This window comes from Onychostoma macrolepis, chromosome 13 (genome assembly GCF_012432095.1).
Source record: "Onychostoma macrolepis isolate SWU-2019 chromosome 13, ASM1243209v1, whole genome shotgun sequence".
NCBI classification, from domain to species: Eukaryota; Metazoa; Chordata; class Actinopteri; order Cypriniformes; family Cyprinidae; genus Onychostoma; species Onychostoma macrolepis.
Genome location: NC_081167.1, coordinates 25,384,300 through 25,402,709, shown reverse-complemented (window position 1 = coordinate 25,402,709; position 18,410 = coordinate 25,384,300). Strand labels below are relative to the sequence as shown.

General features: G+C 36.6%; 2 protein-coding genes across 6 annotated transcripts in view; both read right to left on the bottom strand.

Annotated features, from left to right (window-relative positions):
- Positions 1-1,589: 1,589 nt before the first annotated feature.
- Positions 1,590-4,126, bottom strand: dkk1a (dickkopf WNT signaling pathway inhibitor 1a). The gene is made up of 4 exons (XM_058795641.1): positions 3,740-4,126; positions 3,447-3,588; positions 3,207-3,365; positions 1,590-2,472 (listed from the first exon to the last, which is right to left on the bottom strand). Exons 1-4 carry the CDS (start codon positions 3,953-3,955, stop codon positions 2,222-2,224), a joined length of 768 nt encoding a protein of 255 aa, XP_058651624.1. The 5' UTR covers positions 3,956-4,126; the 3' UTR covers positions 1,590-2,221.
- A 2,182-nt stretch (positions 4,127-6,308) lies between these two features.
- Positions 6,309-18,410, bottom strand: part of prkg1a (protein kinase cGMP-dependent 1a) — an 86,401-nt gene continuing 74,299 nt past the window's right edge. For 2 of the 5 annotated variants that reach the window (XM_058795636.1, XM_058795634.1), the window contains 10 exons: positions 17,388-17,462; positions 11,539-11,635; positions 11,187-11,326; positions 10,311-10,400; positions 10,073-10,214; positions 9,444-9,607; positions 9,190-9,312; positions 9,048-9,110; positions 8,892-8,958; positions 6,310-8,258 (listed from right to left, as the gene is read on the bottom strand). In XM_058795636.1, coding sequence (XP_058651619.1) covers positions 8,160-8,258; positions 8,892-8,958; positions 9,048-9,110; positions 9,190-9,312; positions 9,444-9,607; positions 10,073-10,214; positions 10,311-10,400; positions 11,187-11,326; positions 11,539-11,635; positions 17,388-17,462 — 1,060 coding nt within the window. In that variant the 3' untranslated portion in view covers positions 6,310-8,159. Of the gene's footprint in view, positions 8,259-8,891; positions 8,959-9,047; positions 9,111-9,189; positions 9,313-9,443; positions 9,608-10,072; positions 10,215-10,310; positions 10,401-11,186; positions 11,327-11,538; positions 11,636-17,387; positions 17,463-18,410 lie in introns of all 5 variants that reach the window. The other 3 variants (XM_058795635.1, XM_058795637.1, XM_058795638.1) reach the window with 3 other exon arrangements.

The window sequence follows — 18,410 nt, the reverse complement described above, 5'->3', positions numbered from 1 at the left end:
AAGGGTGAGTTGACAGAAAAATTATATTTGGGTGAACTGTCCCTTTAAGTGCACTGTATTTCAGTCATGATTATCCACCTTTTTCTTGCCGTAAAAATGGGCCATTTGTAAATTCTATGGGTCTAGCTTCCGGTCTTATCCGCGTCCAGCTATTTTTAGCTGAACAAAACAGTTCGTTTTGCTGCTTGATATTGACAATTGGTGTGTGTTATCATATTATTTTAATGTATTATCTTAATTATGAACACACTGGTTTGTAGTGCAAACAGTTTTACCGTTTACTGCTCGTAGTTATTCTCCTCGTTATTTACCTATAGCGGCTAATGAACCGGAAGTCTCACCCATAGGCTTACTTCCGCGTTGAAGAAAAAGGTGGATAGCTTCAGGTCAATCAACTGTATTGATCAGGTGCAAAACATTTAAGTGAAAATGAAAATGTTGTCACCCTCATGTCGTTCCAAACCTGTATGAGTTTCTTTCTTATGTTGAACATAAAAGAAGATCTTTTGAAGAATGCTGGAAATCAAACAGTTGATTGACTTCCATAGTATTTCTTTCCCTACTATGGATGTCAATGGGGACCAGCAGCTATTTGGTTCTTCAAAATATCATATTTTGTGTTCAACATAAGAACGAAACTTATACAGGTTTGGAATGACATAAAGGCGAGTAAGTTTTGGGTGAACTATTGTGTTTTTCGTGCCATCAACTACAGACTAATAAAGTTGCTTATCGTCGTGAATCCTGAACTCTCTCTATACTGCTCTATACATGCTGTGTGCGTGCCAAACAGGCTACATAATAAAGTAATTAAAGGGTCAGATATCTCTATGATTAACCTGCAATTCAGGCCTGACTGCAGGACTAATTAGAAGTTAGCCAGACACACCAAAGGTTGTTGCCGCTGATCCTCTTGTACTTCCTCGGGATTCTTCTCGTTTGATATCCTCCTGTCGGCTTTGTACTTCCCTGCTGTTTGGGCCCATTCAGGCTTTCATGTGGTCAGGTGTTTTTCTGCAGACAGGGATATGGCTACCCAGAGGATTACGGCTCTTCAGCAGAGCTCGGAGCTTGTTTATTTGCCATGATAACTTCCGCTAGGGGCTCAAAAAGCAGGCGACTACATGAGGAACATGGTAGAGTAGATTTTTATGTTAAGAGTAATACTTTTGGGGGGGGTTTTTTCTTTGTTTTTTGTTTGCACATGCCATCCACTTTGCATCAAAAATATATATATATTTTTTTTCTGGCTATAACAAAGATGTGTTGTCATGCAGCACATTTTAATTCTAGGGGAAAAAAATGCATTAAAATGTATGAATTTGCAGTGGAAGCCTATGTGCAGAAAGTGTACATAGGTTGTCCAAAGACTTCCATTTAAAGTGCACTTTTTTGGTTATTTTTACAAACTGGAATACAAGTTGACATTTTTTTCGGTGGTAATCGTGCAAACATAGACAGCTTTTGTTTTCTACCTGAGCTCTATGCATTGAATTAGGACACTTCTTCACATTAACGTTTACATTTATTCATTTAGGAAACTTTTTTTTTTTTTTATCCAAAGTGACTTTGCTACACAGAATATATTGCATTTTTTGTCACGTTGAAGTGATGCTGGAAGCGTAACCCGCTGAATAAAGCAAACAGTGTATGTTGTTAAACTATTAAAAACCTCCCTAAGTGGTTTCTTTACATTGCAGTTGTGGCAGTACAAATTGTCAAAAGTCCATTAATTGTTATCATATCATTTATATGTTTTCATCACACAAACATCTTTACAATTTGATTGAAATAAAAATAGAGTACTGATAACCATCTCAATCATATGGCTTGCACATTTACAATATTGATGTTTGAATCATAAAATGCTACTTTTACAGGATCCATATGCTCAGTGTTAAGTGCAATTTCTGACTACGTATTTACAATACAGTAATTTACTGCAAGAAGAATAAGAAGTTCCTTATAAAGGGAAACAAAAGCAATCTGCCTTTTGTGATGACCCAGGGAAAAAAGTCTTAAATAGCAGAGTGTACAACAAGAAACATCCCTGCAGTGCAGTTTCTCTGCATCCGTCCAGGAAATACGATCAGTCCTTTTATTGGCGCATCCTTCCATGGAATCAGTTTTCCTTTGCCGCCGCTGCATGTGTGTCTGCATGCGTGCGCGTGGTGGGTGGGTGTGTGTGTGTGTGTGTGGAGCAGAGAGCGGTTCTGCGGGGTCAGCGCGGCTGGCAGGTGTGGAGGTTTCGGTTTTCTGCTCCAGGTTTCTCTCTCTGGCCTCGGCAGGTCAGGCCAGAGCCGCAATCGCAGCGCTGGAAGATCTCCAGACTGTGAGCTCCTTTCCGCCGGTGACGCGTGCACACCTGCCCCTCCGTCAGCACGGGCTTACAGATCCGTGACCAGAAGTGTCGGGCGCAGCAGAGCCCTTCCACACAGTCCGAAGACCTGAGACACGTCTCGCCCTCACCACCTGACAGATTATAAATCACATCAGAGTTCACTCCTCCAGATTTTTGTGAAATCAAGCATTTTAGAAGTACTGGACGTTTTGAATTCAGACTTGTGAATTTAAGAAGAGATGAGACAACAACTAGATGAAAAATGTGTAACAAAAAAGCAGGTTGGAGATTTTTTTTTTTTTTTTTTTTTTAAAGAGACAAGATAAGAAGAGACCAAAGCAAAATGGATGAGAGGAGAAAACAGGAGACTGAAAAGAGAGGAGATGATATGTAAAAAAGATGAGGAGAGACCAGATGAAAAGTCTGAGAAAAAAAATGAGCTAAGATGAGAAAGAAATGGAAAGACAAAAGAAAGAAAGATGAGATGAAAGAAGTCCATTATAAGGCAGATCAATATGGAGAAGAGGAAAGATGAGACACAAAATATTGGAGAGTAGATGAGAAAAGAGAGACAAAGACAGGAGTTGAAAGGTGAACATAATAGAGATGAGAAGAGGCAAGATGAGAAAAAGAATGGATAAGAGATGAGAAAAGAAAAGAAGAAAGTAGATGAGACAAGAAGAGACAGGATGAAAACAAGAAAGACAAGAAGAAAAGACAAGAAGAATGAAGATGAGGAGAAAAGACAAGAAGAGATGAGCAAATCAAAACGAGGTGAAATGAGTAGAAGAGGCAAGATGAGAAGCAGAAGAGAGGAAAAGAAAAGAAAAGAAAATGAAAGGGAAAAAAGAGACAGATTTGACACCTTTGAGTGGCTGCTGTGGTTTTGGTAGGCTGGTGGTTCTTTTAGGATGTGTGAAGTTCTGCCCACGTGTTACAGGCATATTTGGCTCATCCGCGTTGCCAACCGGCAGAGCGGCATCTACCGTGCCGACAGCGTCTGCATCAGCAGGTTGACACACACCTGAGAGAGAGACACGAATGGGAGAATTAATCTTCATACAAACTATAATGAATAAAACACAAAAGGATTTCTGGTATGTACCATTGATGCATCGATTTCCAGCGCAGCACATCCCGTCGCGAGCGCAGCGCTTCCTCCGCCTGCGGCACGAGAGACAAACTCCGCGAGAGCCGTTACAAAACTCACCGAGTCTGCACTCATCATCGGCGGCGCAGTGCGGCGACTGTGGAAGAGTAAATCATCACAATAAACTTTATTTAAACGGCTCCTTTAAAAGCACATGCATGTCATAAAACCCCAAAGGAATTTAAAAATCATCTCAAACTGAGTCCTTTTAAATCCTCTGTGCGTTTCAGCATCCCGTGATCACGTACCGGAGCGTGGCTGTCCGCGGTGCCGGTAACGCGCGGGCTCGCGCTCACCGCGTCACTCGGACTGGATGCTGCGGGCAGATGCCTGATGGAGTTCCGTAACACAGGTCCAACTTGAGCATCCGCAGTGATTCCGCCCCAAACCGCGAGATAAACAGTCACAACGGTGAGTAGTGAGAGCATGTTCCTCATGTTCTTCTCTGTCGGTATGTCACGCATAATGTCCAAACTCCACAGCACTTCATGCGTCTCCAAGAGTTTTATACATGCTGGACTGTTTGTATATTCCCGCCCCTTTTAAATGACTGTACGAGGGCATCAAACACGCTCTCCACCGCCCCTCTCGTCGCCTGCGCAGACGTGCTGGATGAACTCATGTCTGCGCAGGCGATGGAAATAGTTCTGCCGAGGCGCGCAGCATCCCCACCTCATGAATATTAATCAAGCTGCGTACCGTTCTATTGCGTAACCTAATGAATATTCAGAAGCCAAGCCTTTGTTATCATAATACGTCTTTCGCAATAGCTGTGCGTAATTACCGTCGCGCCCCCTCAGAAACAGACTGACAACTATAAGTGCTTAAAGTGGAATTTAAGGGATATCATTATACACGACGGTACCTGTCAGCAGACCTCTGTTAACTAGCTCTAGAGCTTAAACCTGATCATTTTTCTGTCAGCACATAAAAATAATATGCACGTTAATGTTTCACGCGTTTATCTAACTTACTGCAATAAAAACAGACCTTCCTCTTCACTGAAATGAAGTGCATCTTCTGTGGATATATATATATATAAACGAAGTTGAACAGGATTCAGGATTCACCAAGCTTGCATTGTCTACATTAGGTGCATAAATAGCGTAGTCGTTTGATGATGGTTGAACTATCATAGTATTATAGTATAATAAGTTTATAAAAGTATACAAGTCTGAAATGCAAGTGGAGGAAAAACAGGTTTCACTGGAATAAATTAAAGTGGAATAAAAACCTTTTCCACTACATGCATTGCCCTAATTGTACGCTCTTTATATTTGCTAAACAATCAGATTTCGGTGTCGAATACATTGTGGAAACACCTAACACCTGCTGTTCTTTTATCAGCTGTATTATTATTAAATCACTTTAGTTGTAACAATTTATTAAATGAGTGGTTAGCTGAGACATTTTTGAAACAGGAACACAAAAGTGTAACTCTATTCAGTTGAGTCTTTTTCATGTTTCATAGAACTGGCACTGACTGTGAGTTTTTGTAGGTTAGGCTCTAACAGACACCGTTAGTGCTCTTCACGTGAATCCTGGGTTTGGCTGGCGCTTCTGTGTGAAATGGTGAATTGCTGCCCCCTACAGATCATGAGGCTTTAAAAAAAATCATTAAAAATCTTGCATGGAGTGTGTAATTAATACAGAATTGAGGTTCAGAATATTTAAAGACGGCTTCTCATTATTTTAACAGCATAACTTTTAGTAGAGGCTCTCAGCATTCCCTTTATACATGGAACATTAATGAATAAGACAAGTGATAGGTCTAGAAAAATAAATAGAAAAAATAATCATAAAAAAAAACATTCAACTTTTTTTGTTAGTTTCGGTATGGTTATTGCCTGTAGCATATTTATATGCAAATTCATTAATGATGGAACAAATGAATCTGAAGTTATTTCTGCTTTGAGGCTGAATGTCTCTGCCTGACTGCACACTGAACTTACCATGAAACTCGTTTCTAATTTCAGTGTCTGGGAGACTCATTTCTCCAGAGTAAGCAGATCTAGCCTAGATGGCCTTTTCTGCGTGAAAACAGCAGATCATCATCATATCCTCTGGTGATGCCAGACAAATTGTAATTTAATTGCAGTAAATAATCAAATTTGAGGTCCTACCCTTGTTCTGTCACTAAGGATGTGCTCAGAGAGGAGAAGCAAGGAAAATATGAAAGTCTCAAGAACAAGAACATGTTTTGGTTATATTTCATTCCAAAAGGAAATAAAGAATATTATAAATGAAGCCTTTAGGACATTTAACACCATATATAATCCCTGCCCATTTTTTTACCCAAGTATTTGATGTTATGCCTATGCTAATTTAAATATAAACTATTTTACAGTATTGCTTACTAATACAGTGTATTTGTAATATAGTAAAGGGAATATACACTACTGGTCACTAATTAATCTTGAAATAATTAAGATTTTTTTATGCTTTTAAAAGAAGTAATTTATTTGATTAAACATATAAAATGGTAATATTGCTAAAAAGTTAAAATGTAAAATAAATGTTTTCTATTTGAATATATTTTCAAATGTTATTTATTCCTGTGATATAAAGCTGAATTTGCAGCATCATTCCAGTCTTCGGTGTCACATGATCCTTCAGAAATCATTCTAATATGCTGATTTGCTGCTTAATTATTAATGACGGGCATTATTGTCATTGTTACAAAAAATAGATTTTGCTGCTTAGGATTTTTGTGGAAACAGTGATACATTTTTGTCAGGATTCTTTGATAAAATATAGAGTTCAAAAGAACAGCATTTATTTGAAAAAGAAATATTTTGTTACATTAGAAATGGATTTACTGTCACGGGTTTCACAAATATTTTAAGTAGTACAACTGTTCAACATTGATAATTATAAAAATGTTTCCACCAAATCAGTTTATATATAACGTATATTTAAATGAGTAAATTGCATTTTAGATTATATTAAAACAGAAAACATTTATTTTAAATTGTAATAACATTTCTCAATATTACCGTTTTACAGCATTTTAAATCAAATAAATATGGCCTTGGTCAGCATAAGAGACTTTCAAAAACATTAAAAATCTTAATTAACTTTTGACTGGTATAGTGTCAGTGGAGAATCATCAACATAAAACACACACACACTCACAAACACAAATATCAAAACTAAAACAATAAAACGTCCATAGGCATATGAAAATGTATGTCACAATGCAAAAAAAAAAAAAATAATATATATATATATATATATATATTGGACCTAAAGTTAGACTTAAATTTCTTTTTGCAGAATTTAATTGATTATATTTATTCTTTTGATTTTGGAGTGAAATATATGTCCTTAAAGTACCACTTCACCCCAAAAAATGTAATATAATTTACTAACCCTCATGACCTATAAAAAAGGTGAATTTTGAATGAGCAAGTGTTGTCAAACTTCAAATAAATATAATAATAATAATATATTCTTGAGCAGCAAAAATCCGCATATTAGAATGTTTTCTGAAAGATCATGTGACACCGAAGACTGGAGTAAAGATGCTGAAAATGAACAGAATCACAGAAATAAATTACATTTTTAAAAGAAATAATTTCCTAAATAAAAAAAGAAAAATCACATTTTGAACATTTCAGATCCATAAAAGACAGTGGCAGATCATGTGAGGACACAGGGAGTGTCTAAAACAGTTGCTTTATTGTGTAAAAAAAACAACAACTAGACAGACAGCATCTGATGGACAGCAGCAGGCTGAAGGGATCGTATTCTGACATGCAGCAAGAGGAACGTCGCAGAATGCCGTTGATTTAAGGCACTAATACTGTTCATGATCTGATACAGCTGAATCTCTGGATTATGTTGTACCTGCATTTCAATTTAAGAATGGCCATAGAAGGAAAACCAATCCCACATCCGTTCCTGTTTTAATGACACTCTGTTCCTGTTTCAAATCTGGCCGTTCACAGTGGTCAGTACTTATCTCCTAATTCTTATAAATCTGAGACAATAAATACAGTACACTATTAATGGAGCTATGAATTTGAGGCACATCATTTCTTGGGATGAAGTTTGAGAAGACCAGCGCTGGGCTCAGAATATCATAAACCGTAATGGCCGTCCGCCAGGACAATAAATAAACAGCGAAGAGAGGCGAGAAGATGTCTGTGTGTATGATGTCTGTGTGTTTGAAGAGTGTAATGCATGTGACAGATAACGCCGGCGTATGTGTGAGTTTCACAGGGTAGTGATGCTATGCTATTATGTACATGTGCTATAACGAACGAGTATTACTTTAAGAGCAACATTCAGGTCTGTCTGGACTCCTGCGTCTTCTTTCGAGTAGTCTGCACACGGATCGGTGAATGAAGAGTTTGCAGCCAATCAGGGAGAAGAACAAATCGCTGAGGTCACAAGCTTTTCCCTACATGGACTGTCTCCTCAGTCAGCTCACAGTAAAGGTGGTTATCATGGGTCAGTGGTGAACACGCACACAGACACGTGCTCACGCAAGAGATTCATGTTTTGTATCCGGGTCTCGACAGTCCTTTTAGAGTCACTTCATTTCATCCACCTCTTCTCCTTCCGCTTCTTCCCACATTTCTCCTCCCGTCCATCCAGTAGTGCAGACGTCCCATGTGAGCAGTGTTGTGTGTCTGTGTGCACGACACGTGTGCTTAAGCCTGTTTAGAAGTCTGTGTCCCAGCCTGAGTTATCATCAGGCGGTGGGTCTTCATTGTCCTCAGGAAAGCTATCAAAGTTACTGGTGTCCGTGGATGATGTTAACTGCAAAAAAATAAAAATAAAAAAAACTGTTAGCATGCGAGTTATACATTTATACACTTCTGCTTTTAAAGTCTCTTTTGCTCACCAAGGCTGCATTTATTTGATAAAAAATTCAATAAAAACAGTAATATTGTGAAATAATATTCAAATTTAAAATAACTGTTTTCTGTGTTAATATATTTTAAAATGTAATTAATTCCTGTGATGCAAAGCTGAATTTTCAGCATCATTACTCCATTCTTCAGTGTCACATGATCCTTCAGAATTCTTTCTAATATGCTGATTTGGTGGCCAAGAATTTATTTGACATTCATTTGAAATATAAATCGTTTGTAACATTATAAACATCTTCACTGTCACTCTTGAACAATTTAATAGCATTAATTTATTTTAAGAAAAATATGCAGGGTCAGAAAGCTTTCAGATTTCATGAAGGTGAATGAAGTTCTTTTGGGTTTGGAACAAGATGAGGGTGAATAATTAATGACAGAATTTTCATTTTTGGGTGAACTATCCCTTTAAGATTTGTGACCATTACAGTAAAAACCCTATAATGCATAAAGTACTTGCATAGAGTATGTTTCTGGCCTAACATCAGTGTAAAATCTGCCTTGCATGAGTGTAAGCACTTACATTAGGGATGATGGGGGGCGTCAGTGTCCCCTTCCTCAATCCGTCCCAGTTAAACCCTTCAAACCATCTGCAAACATGTTCATTACATGAGACGATTCATAAAACTATATCAGCATATTTTTCATGTTCAAGTTTTAAAGCAAATATCAAACTCACTTGTGCTTCTGGATGTCTTTGACGCCGTTTTTCAAGTTTCCTAATCTTTCAGATGGCGTGTCTCTAAGAAGAAGAAAAGGGAAATCTGCATTACCAAGAACTGCTAATAGAAAGCCAATGGGTTTTACAGAGATGGACATACCTGCATAGCTTTTTGATGAGATTGGCAGCATTTTTGGTAATTTTTTTAGGGAATTCTATCATGTCGATGCCTCTAAGAATGATGTTGTATGTTTTCATTGGATCCGGTCCTGAAAAAGGAGGACTGAAAAATAAAGAGGAAAAACTTAATTAAAAACCATTGCATGTGTAGTATAAATTATGAATCCTAATACTTTAATCATGTGTAATCGATCTGAAAAAGTATTTTTAAACACATGAAGCTCTGTTTCTTACCTGCCGGTCAGCAGCTCGTACATGAGGATGCCGAGGGACCAGTAATCTGCAGAAATGTCATGACCTTTATTCAGGATGATCTCTGGAGCCACGTACTCTGGTGTACCACAGAATGTCCACGTCTTCTTCCCAAAGCCGATCTTCTTAGCAAAGCCAAAATCCACCTTTAAAAGATTTACCCAAGATTTTAATTTTCATGCTTGAGTCTCCTTTGACAGAAGCAAAATCTGAATTCTTTAAAGGTACAGTCCATCCAAAAATGAGAACCATTATGTACTCATTCTCATGTTGTTCCAAACCTGTATGAATTAATTTCTTCTGTGTAATCCAAAATATACGGTTTTGAATCATTTTGAATTCATTCAGAATTCATCAAAATATCTTTTGTTACAAAAAAAAAACTAAAAACATCATACTGGTTTGGAATGGCATGGGGGTGAATTATCTAATGTAATAACATTAATACACTCTTAAATGTAGATTCAGTCTCCAAATACTTTTTGAGGTACTGTTCAATAAAGAAGCACAATGTTCTAGGTGACTGCAGGCTATTATTGTCTTTTTATCCTCATGAAACTACTAGAAGGCGAGTACTGGGTGCCCATACTCAATGTCTTTACTGTCCTCACCAGTTTGGCGTAGCCTCTATGGTCTAGGATCAGGTTCTCTGGTTTGAGGTCTCTGTATATGATGCCTTTGGAATGCAGGTAAGCGAACGCCTCCACCACACATGCCGTGTAAAAGCGTGTAGTTGAATCATCAAAGTTTCCCCTGTGATTAGGAAAGAAACAGGACTGTTGTGTTGTTGAAATTCAGACAGCAACTGTATGAAAACACATTGATCTAGAGAGAACTGACAGGTCTCACCTGTCTCTGAGAATAGTCCACAGTTCTCCACCTAAACACGCCTCCATTAGCATATAGAGGTACTTACTGTCCTTAAACGTCCTATAGAGTCTAAGAAAACAAGAGGAAGACAGTCAAAATGCCATTCTACAGATTCAAGAGTTGATGTATTTTCACGTTGTCACACTTCTGATGTCAAAGCAAAAAATACCTTAATGTACGTAAGGTTCTTTTTCCAGAAAAATCTATCTAATATATTTTTTTAGTTCACTAGTTCAATAATATTTTTTTATTATTATTTAGAATTTTGGGGAGATTTTATGATACTATGCTATTTATACAATTTTTATTACCTATTTTGCCATTAAGTTGATATTTTTTCATTAATTTTCTATGTCTGTCATTTTTGACCACGGCTACAATTTTTCGACCCTTTACCATATCTGAATCATGTCCATGAATGTTTTTTTGTGTGTGTGTGTGTGTTCACATAGCTAATTCGACATAAGTCACCAAGTGTCATCTCATTACAATGTAGCAAAAATTTTTAAAATTAGAAATGTAAAAAGTGACCAAAGAGGCCCATAGGAACAAAATGGATTGTTATCAATAACTAAAATTAAACCATTAAAAAAATATATATATTTCAGCTAGTTGCCAAGGCAAAATTCCTAAATACTGAAACAACTAAAATAAACTAAAACTACAAACTTAAAAACTAAATAGAATAAAAACTCAACAAAATTACTTAAACTCATGTAAACATGTAAAATATAAAAATAAAATCTAATTCAAAATATAACAAAAACTACAACAATATACCACTGACACTAAAATAACACTGGATATAAATCACTGATGTGTAATGTAGTAGTAGGTGCAGGCCACTGGAGGTACCTGACTATGAAGTCTGAATGTGCCTCCTGCATGATCAGTTTCTCCGAGCGGATGTGCTCCTGCTGTCTCGTGTCCACAATGTGACGTTTCTTTAGGATCTTCATCGCAAATGTCTTCATCTCGTCACTCTTGAGCTGCACCTGAGTACAAAACAAGGGAAGTTACTTCAACTATTACTTCAACTTTTTATTTGTCACACACACAATTATATCTGAATGAACAACTATAATATTGTTAACTATGATTGAAATACACAATATGATCAAAAATCCACATTGACATCATAATTTGGAGAAAAATGCACACTTCTACATAATAAAAACATATTGCACTGAAAACATGAGTGTGTTACCAGCTCAACACGGCCAAATCCTCCAACGCCAAGAGTGTCAATGATGTTGAAGTCAGACAGGTTTATGTTGGAGAAGAATGCATTCTCTGCCTCGTATCTGCATTTAAACAAGCAGAAGAAAAGTGAATGGAAGAAAAATTGTAGTCTGTCTAGAGGGGCAACCCAAATCATGATGAGCAAATCAAAACTCATGTAATTTTCATCACCCTTTGTCTAGATCACAGCACTGCACAAGCAAGATGTATTCTGAAACTTCATAAGGTGCATTCTGGGATACTTTTTAAACAGTATTGAATAGTAACTAAACAGTTTTATTTAAACAGGATTATTTACATATGTGCTGGGTGGTTGCTTTTCCTTCACTAGCCAATTATTATTAGTATTAGTATTGTTTTAGTTTTAAGTCCTGAAGGGCAAGGTAAACGTACCTCATTGAGTCTAAATTTGACTATTTTTTTTATTTTTTATTTACTGTCTGTTATAACCCCAAAAAATGGGATAAAAAAATTTACAATTATGGAAACAATTATGGGTTACTTTTAGTTGTTATAATATAATATTTTATTTTGAATGCAACCAACAGGGTTTTGGCTGTGAAGATCATGAAGTTTGCATCAGCTCACCTTCATAAAAATATTTTTGTTCACCACTGATGTTTGCAATCATACAGATGATTTATCAGAGGTCAGAATGACATAAAGATTCTGTAACATTGCAAATAAAATGCTGCTGGATGTCTGTGACCTGTGATACTGTCATATTTTCCTCCAGTCAGAGTGCTTATACGAGCCCATGATGCAGAACTGGCCAATCAAATCCCTTCGCTTGAGCCATGGCCAATGACACGATTGAACTGCTATTTAGCTTGGCAAAAACCACTTTGCTGTGTCACAGAGGTTACGATTTTCCATGCACACTGCCAAGGGTCCTAAAATCCAGCGCACATACACAAAGCGTACTTTAGATATTATTCAATCCTTTTCACATAATCAGTTATTAGGCTGGCAGGGTCAGAAATGTGCTGCGCTGGCATGGTCTGCAATACACAAACAAGAGTGCAGTTTTGGAAAGAGGCATGAATACAAGCCAAAACTCCTCGCTAAAACTATAAACAGAAGAAATTCATTCTTCAGCTGCAAGCTGGAGATGTTTAATGTTTCACACCAGCTGCAGAGCTGGCAGATTCTACAATGAGAGTGTCAAACACCCAGTCAAAATAAAGTAAAATAGGTCAATTATTATTATTTTTTTAAATAATACTTAATAATATTAAGTAAAAGAATATATTTAAAATCTGATAAATATTTTAATAGATATTTTAATAAATTTGGATTGCACAAGGTGACTTTTTAATCCATCTTTCAGCCCTTCCAGCCATCTGAAAACATCCCCTGCATTCAAATGCATGTCGCAAGTCAATCAACCGAAGCATAATTGAGATTAAAACTCTCAAGGTGGAAACAGGCATTTGTGTGTGTGTGTAACCATCAGGGAGTGAAATTTCTGACACTGGTGCTAGCTTGCAGCCTTCTTTGTGCTCATGCATGCTGATAGAAAGTTCTGGCACCTAGCAACACTGACATGAATTTCACATTTCTGCTGGACAATTTACTGATATTTTATGCCTGAGGAATCAACAAAATCAGTTTTCAAACTGCTTTGATTAAAGTATAAACCTGGAAGACACTGCTGATTAAGCACGTGTGATGCTCCAGGCTCATGGTTTCTCTAATTCATTATTGGTCAAATAGTTAATTTAATTTGACCACAAGGTGGCAATATGGAGCTTTATAGGTTCTTTATGGAGAGTGTACTGTATACTGTATTTTGCAATGCCTTGATTTCCATCGTATGTGCATTACTGCAACTAAAAGTGTATTTTTAAATGGAAGGATCAGTAAAAAGTATTTGTACTATGATTAATAATAATAAAAAATAAATGAAATTATAAATATTTAAATTAATAGGTTAAAAGTTAAAAAATAATTTATAAGGTAATCAAATAAAAAGTAAAATATGGCAACATTTTAAATAAGTAAACAAACAAATATTTTAATAAATTTGGTGATATTTTTGATTCTTCTGTATTTGCAATGGCTTGATATCAATTGTACATGCATTATTGCGCATTTATATATATGTGACCCATGACCACAAAACCAGTCATAAGGGTCAATTTTTTTAAAATTTGAATTGCATGAATAAATTAGCTGAATAAATCCATTGATGTATGGTTTGTTAGGATAGGACAATAATTGGCTGAGATACAACTATTTGAAAATCTGGAATCCGAGGGTGCAAAAAAAAAAAAAAAAAAAACACTAAATATTGAGAAAATCGCCTATAAAGTTGTCCAAATGAAGTTCTTAGCAATGCATATTACTAATCAAAAATTAAGTTTTGATATATTTATGGTGGGAAATTTACAAAATATCTTCATGCAACATGATCTTTATTTAATATCCTAATGATTTTTGGCATAAAAGAAAAATCGATTATTTTGACCCATACAATGTATTGTTGGTTATTTCTACAAATATATCCGTGCTACTTATGACTGGTATTTAAACACATATACACACACACACTGCATATATATTTTAATATGAAGTCAAGAGGAGTATTCAAAACTTGATAAGAGTCAATATTTTGCTTTTCTGTTTGGTGCTACTAGTGATGCAGAAATGACACCTTAAGTACAGGAGAGCTGCACGCACTCGTCTCATTAGAGTGTTCTCTATCTGTCAGCATGGCAGCTGGAGATTTATTTACAGGTTTGTAGTTTGGATCACAGGGGACGCAGTGCAGGAGGTGACAGCTGCAGATGTGTCTTAATAAGCTTTAATCTATGACAGTCACACAGGCTACAGACACCTCTTCATTATTCATAGGAGATCATTTACATTGCAGATGAGCAGATAAGAGGAGGAAAAGTTTCTATTTTGGTTCAGATATGACACAGAAGGGATTTTTGAAGTGGGAAATGAGTTTCTGAACTATCCCAGAATCCCTCTTTCTCTCTCTCAGTGTCTGATATTCTCTCTATGAAATGTGATAAGGTTTCACATTTCTCTGAGCGGATTATTTTCTCATCGCCGCACAATGATTGCATCGCTTTCTCATCATGTTTCTTCAGATCATGAACAGTTGCTGGTTCTTATATAACATGTCTTCTGCATGCTAGCACAGCCTTTTCTGCTTTACAGCTCTAGAGTTACAGTAAACATCCTTGAGCTGCCCTTTGAAAACTGCATTGTAATTGTTGCCTTTGTTGCTAGACTTTTGCATGTTAGTAGTACCAACCTAATCAGACATAGGCTACCGTTGACAAGTTTGGAGTCAGTAAGATTTATTTATTCATTCTTTCTTTTATTCATTATTAAGGATGCATTCGATTGATGAAAAGTGACAGGAAAGACATTTGTACAAATGTTACAAAAGATTTATATTTCGAATAAATGTTGTTCTTTTTAACTTTCTATTCATCAAAGTATCCTGAAAAAAAAATGTATCAAGGTTTGTACATAAATATTAAGCAGCACAGCTGTTTTCAACACTGCTAATAATAAGAAAATGTTTCTTGGGCATCAAATCTTCATATTAGAATGAGTTCTGAAGGATCATGTGACACTGAAGACTGGAGCAATGATGCTGAAAATACAGCTTTGCATCACAGAAATACATTACATTTGAAAATATATTAAAATTGAAAACATCACTTGAATAATTCAGTATTTTAAAGTTATTTTAAAATCTATTTTTGAACAGTTTTTGCTGTATTTTTGTTCACATAAAACAGCCTTGATGAGCATAAGAGACTTCTTTAAAAAAACCTTAAAATATCTTACTGACCACAATCTTTTGAATGGTAGCATAACCCTGTGCTCAACAAAATCTTGCATCTCAAACAAAACTCAACTGAACAAAAATCAAAACTGAATATCTTTCAGAAACGTAATGCCTTGAACAAACTGGCAAATACAGTGGACTGTAACAGCTTGGAAGCCTGTAAATATGACTTTGTTTCTCATCACTTACCAACTGATGAACCCAGTTCACATTTAGAAATTGTAAAAAAGCCAACAGATTAATGGAGCAATTTTTTCTGTGCAATATGCATCAGATTCTACACAAACTGATGTGGACATGACACTACTAACTCAACTAACACACTGTCCACAATACTTTTGATAGTGTTATGTCATATCATAAAAAGAGAAATTTTCCTTGTGGTGATGAAGTGATAATGAAAAAATATTACAGGTGCATCTCAATAAATTAGAATGTCGTGGAAAAATTTATTTCAGTAATTCAACTCAAACTGTGAAACTTGTGTATTAAATAAATTCAATGCACACAGACTGAAGTAGTTTAAGTCTTTGGTTCTTTTAATTGTGATGATTTAGGCTCACATTTAACAAAAACCCATCAATTCACTATCTCAACAAATTAGAATACTTCATAAAAAAACATTTTTAGTGAATTGTTGGCCTTCTGGAAAGTATGTTCATTTACTGTATATGTACTCAATACTTGGTAGGGGCTCCTTTTGCTTTAATTACTCAATTCGGCATGGCATGGAGGTGATCAGTTTGTGGCACTGCTGAGGTGGTATGGAAGCCCAGGTTTCTTTGACAGTGGCCTTCAACTCAACTGCATTGTTGGGTCTGGTGTCTCTCATCTTCCTCTTGACAATACCCCATAGATTCTCTATGGGGTTCAGGTCTGGTGAGTTTGCCGGCCAATCAAGCACAGTACCACCATGGTCATTAAACCAGCTTTTGGTACCTTTGGCAGTGTGGGCAGGTGCCAAGTCCTGCTGGAAAATGAAATCAGCATCTCCATAAAGCTTGTCAACAGAAGGAAGCATGAAGTGCTCTAAAATTTCCTGGTAGATGGCTGCGTTGACTGTGGACATCAGAAAACACAGTGGACCAGCACCAGCAGATGACATGGCAGCCCAAATCATCACTGACTGTGGAAACTTCACACTGGACTTCAAGCAACATGGATTCTGTGCCTCTCCACTCTTCCTTCAGACTCTGGGACCTTGATTTCCAAATGAAATGTAAAATTTACTTTCATCTGAAAAGAGGACTTTGGACCACTGAGCAACAGCCCAGTTCTTTTTCTCCACAGCCCAGTTAAGATGCTTCTGACGTTGTCTCTGGTTCAGAAGTGGCTTGGTAGCCCTTTTCCTGAAGACGTCTGAGCGTGGTGACTCTTGATGCACTGACTCCAGCTTCAGTTCTCTCCTTGTGAAGCTCTCCCAAGTGTTTGAATCGGCTTTGCTTGACTGTATTCTCAAGCTTGCGGTCATCCCTGTTGCTTGTCCACCTTTTCCTACCCAAATTCTTCCTTCCAGTCAACTTTGCATTTAATATGCTTTGATACAGCACTCTGTAAACAGCCACACCTTTCAGTAATGACCTTCTGTGACTTACCCTCTTTGTGGAGGGTGTCAATGTTCATCTTCTGGATCATTGCCAAGTCAGCAGTGTTCCCCATTATTGTGGTTTCAAAGAACAAGAGATACCCAGAATTTATACTGTAGGGATGGTCATTTATTCAAACTCAAATGTAAATATTCTAATATTTTGAGATACTGATTTTTGACTTTCATGAGCCGTAAGCTCTAATCATCCAAATTAAAACAAAAAAAAACTTTTGAAATGTTTTACTTTACATGTAATGAATCTAAAATATATGAAAGTTTCACTTTTTGAAATAAGTTACAAGAAAAAATGAACTTTTTCATGACATTCTAATTTATTGAGATGCACCTGTATAAATGGACCTGGGGGAAGAAAACATAATAATAACATGTCTTCAGAGATGATTTCACCTACTTTGCTTTTGCCTCTGCGTCTTCACCGCCTTTGTTGGATACGTCTTCAAGACCTCCAATCAGGTGTTTGTATGAGCTGAAAAATGACACAAACAGCACATACAGATTTAATCTTTCTGACAAATACACTACTGATCAGGACAAACAGCAATATTGTGAAATATTACTACAATTTAAAATAACTGTTTTCAAAAAATACACACACACACACACACACACACACACACACACACACACACACACATACAGGTGCTGGTCATATAATTAGAATATCATCAAAAAGTTGATTTATTTCACTAATTCCATTCAAAAAGTGAAACTTGTATATTATATTCATTCATTACACACAGACTGATATATTTCAAATGTTTATTTCTTTTAATTTTGATGATTAGAGCTTACAGCTCATGAAAGTCAAAAATCAGTATCTCAAAATATTAGAATATTTACATTTGAGTTTGAATAAATGACCATCCCTACAGTATAAATTCTGGGTATCTCTTGTTCTTTGAAACCACAATAATGGGGAAGACTGCTGACTTGGCAATGATCCAGAAGACGAACATTGACACCCTCCACAAAGAGGGTAAGTCACAGAAGGTCATTACTGAAAGGTGTGGCTGTTTACAGAGTGCTTTATCAAAGCATATTAAATGCAAAGTTGACTGGAAGGAAGAATTTGGGTAGGAAAAGGTGCACAAGCAACAGGGATGACCGCAAGCTTGAGAATACAGTCAAGCAAAGCCGATTCAAACACTTGGGAGAGCTTCACAAGGAGAGAACTGAAGCTGGAGTCAGTGCATCAAGAGTCACCACGCCAGACGCCTTCAGGAAAAGGGCTACCAAGCCACTTCTGAACCAGAGACAACGTCAGAAGCATCTTAACTGGGCTGTGGAGAAAAGAACTGGACTGTTGCTCAGTGGTCCAAAGTCCTCTTTTCAGATGAAAGTAAATTTTACATTTCATTTGGAAATCAAGGTCCCAGAGTCTGAAGGAAGAGTGGAGAGGCACAGAATCCATGTT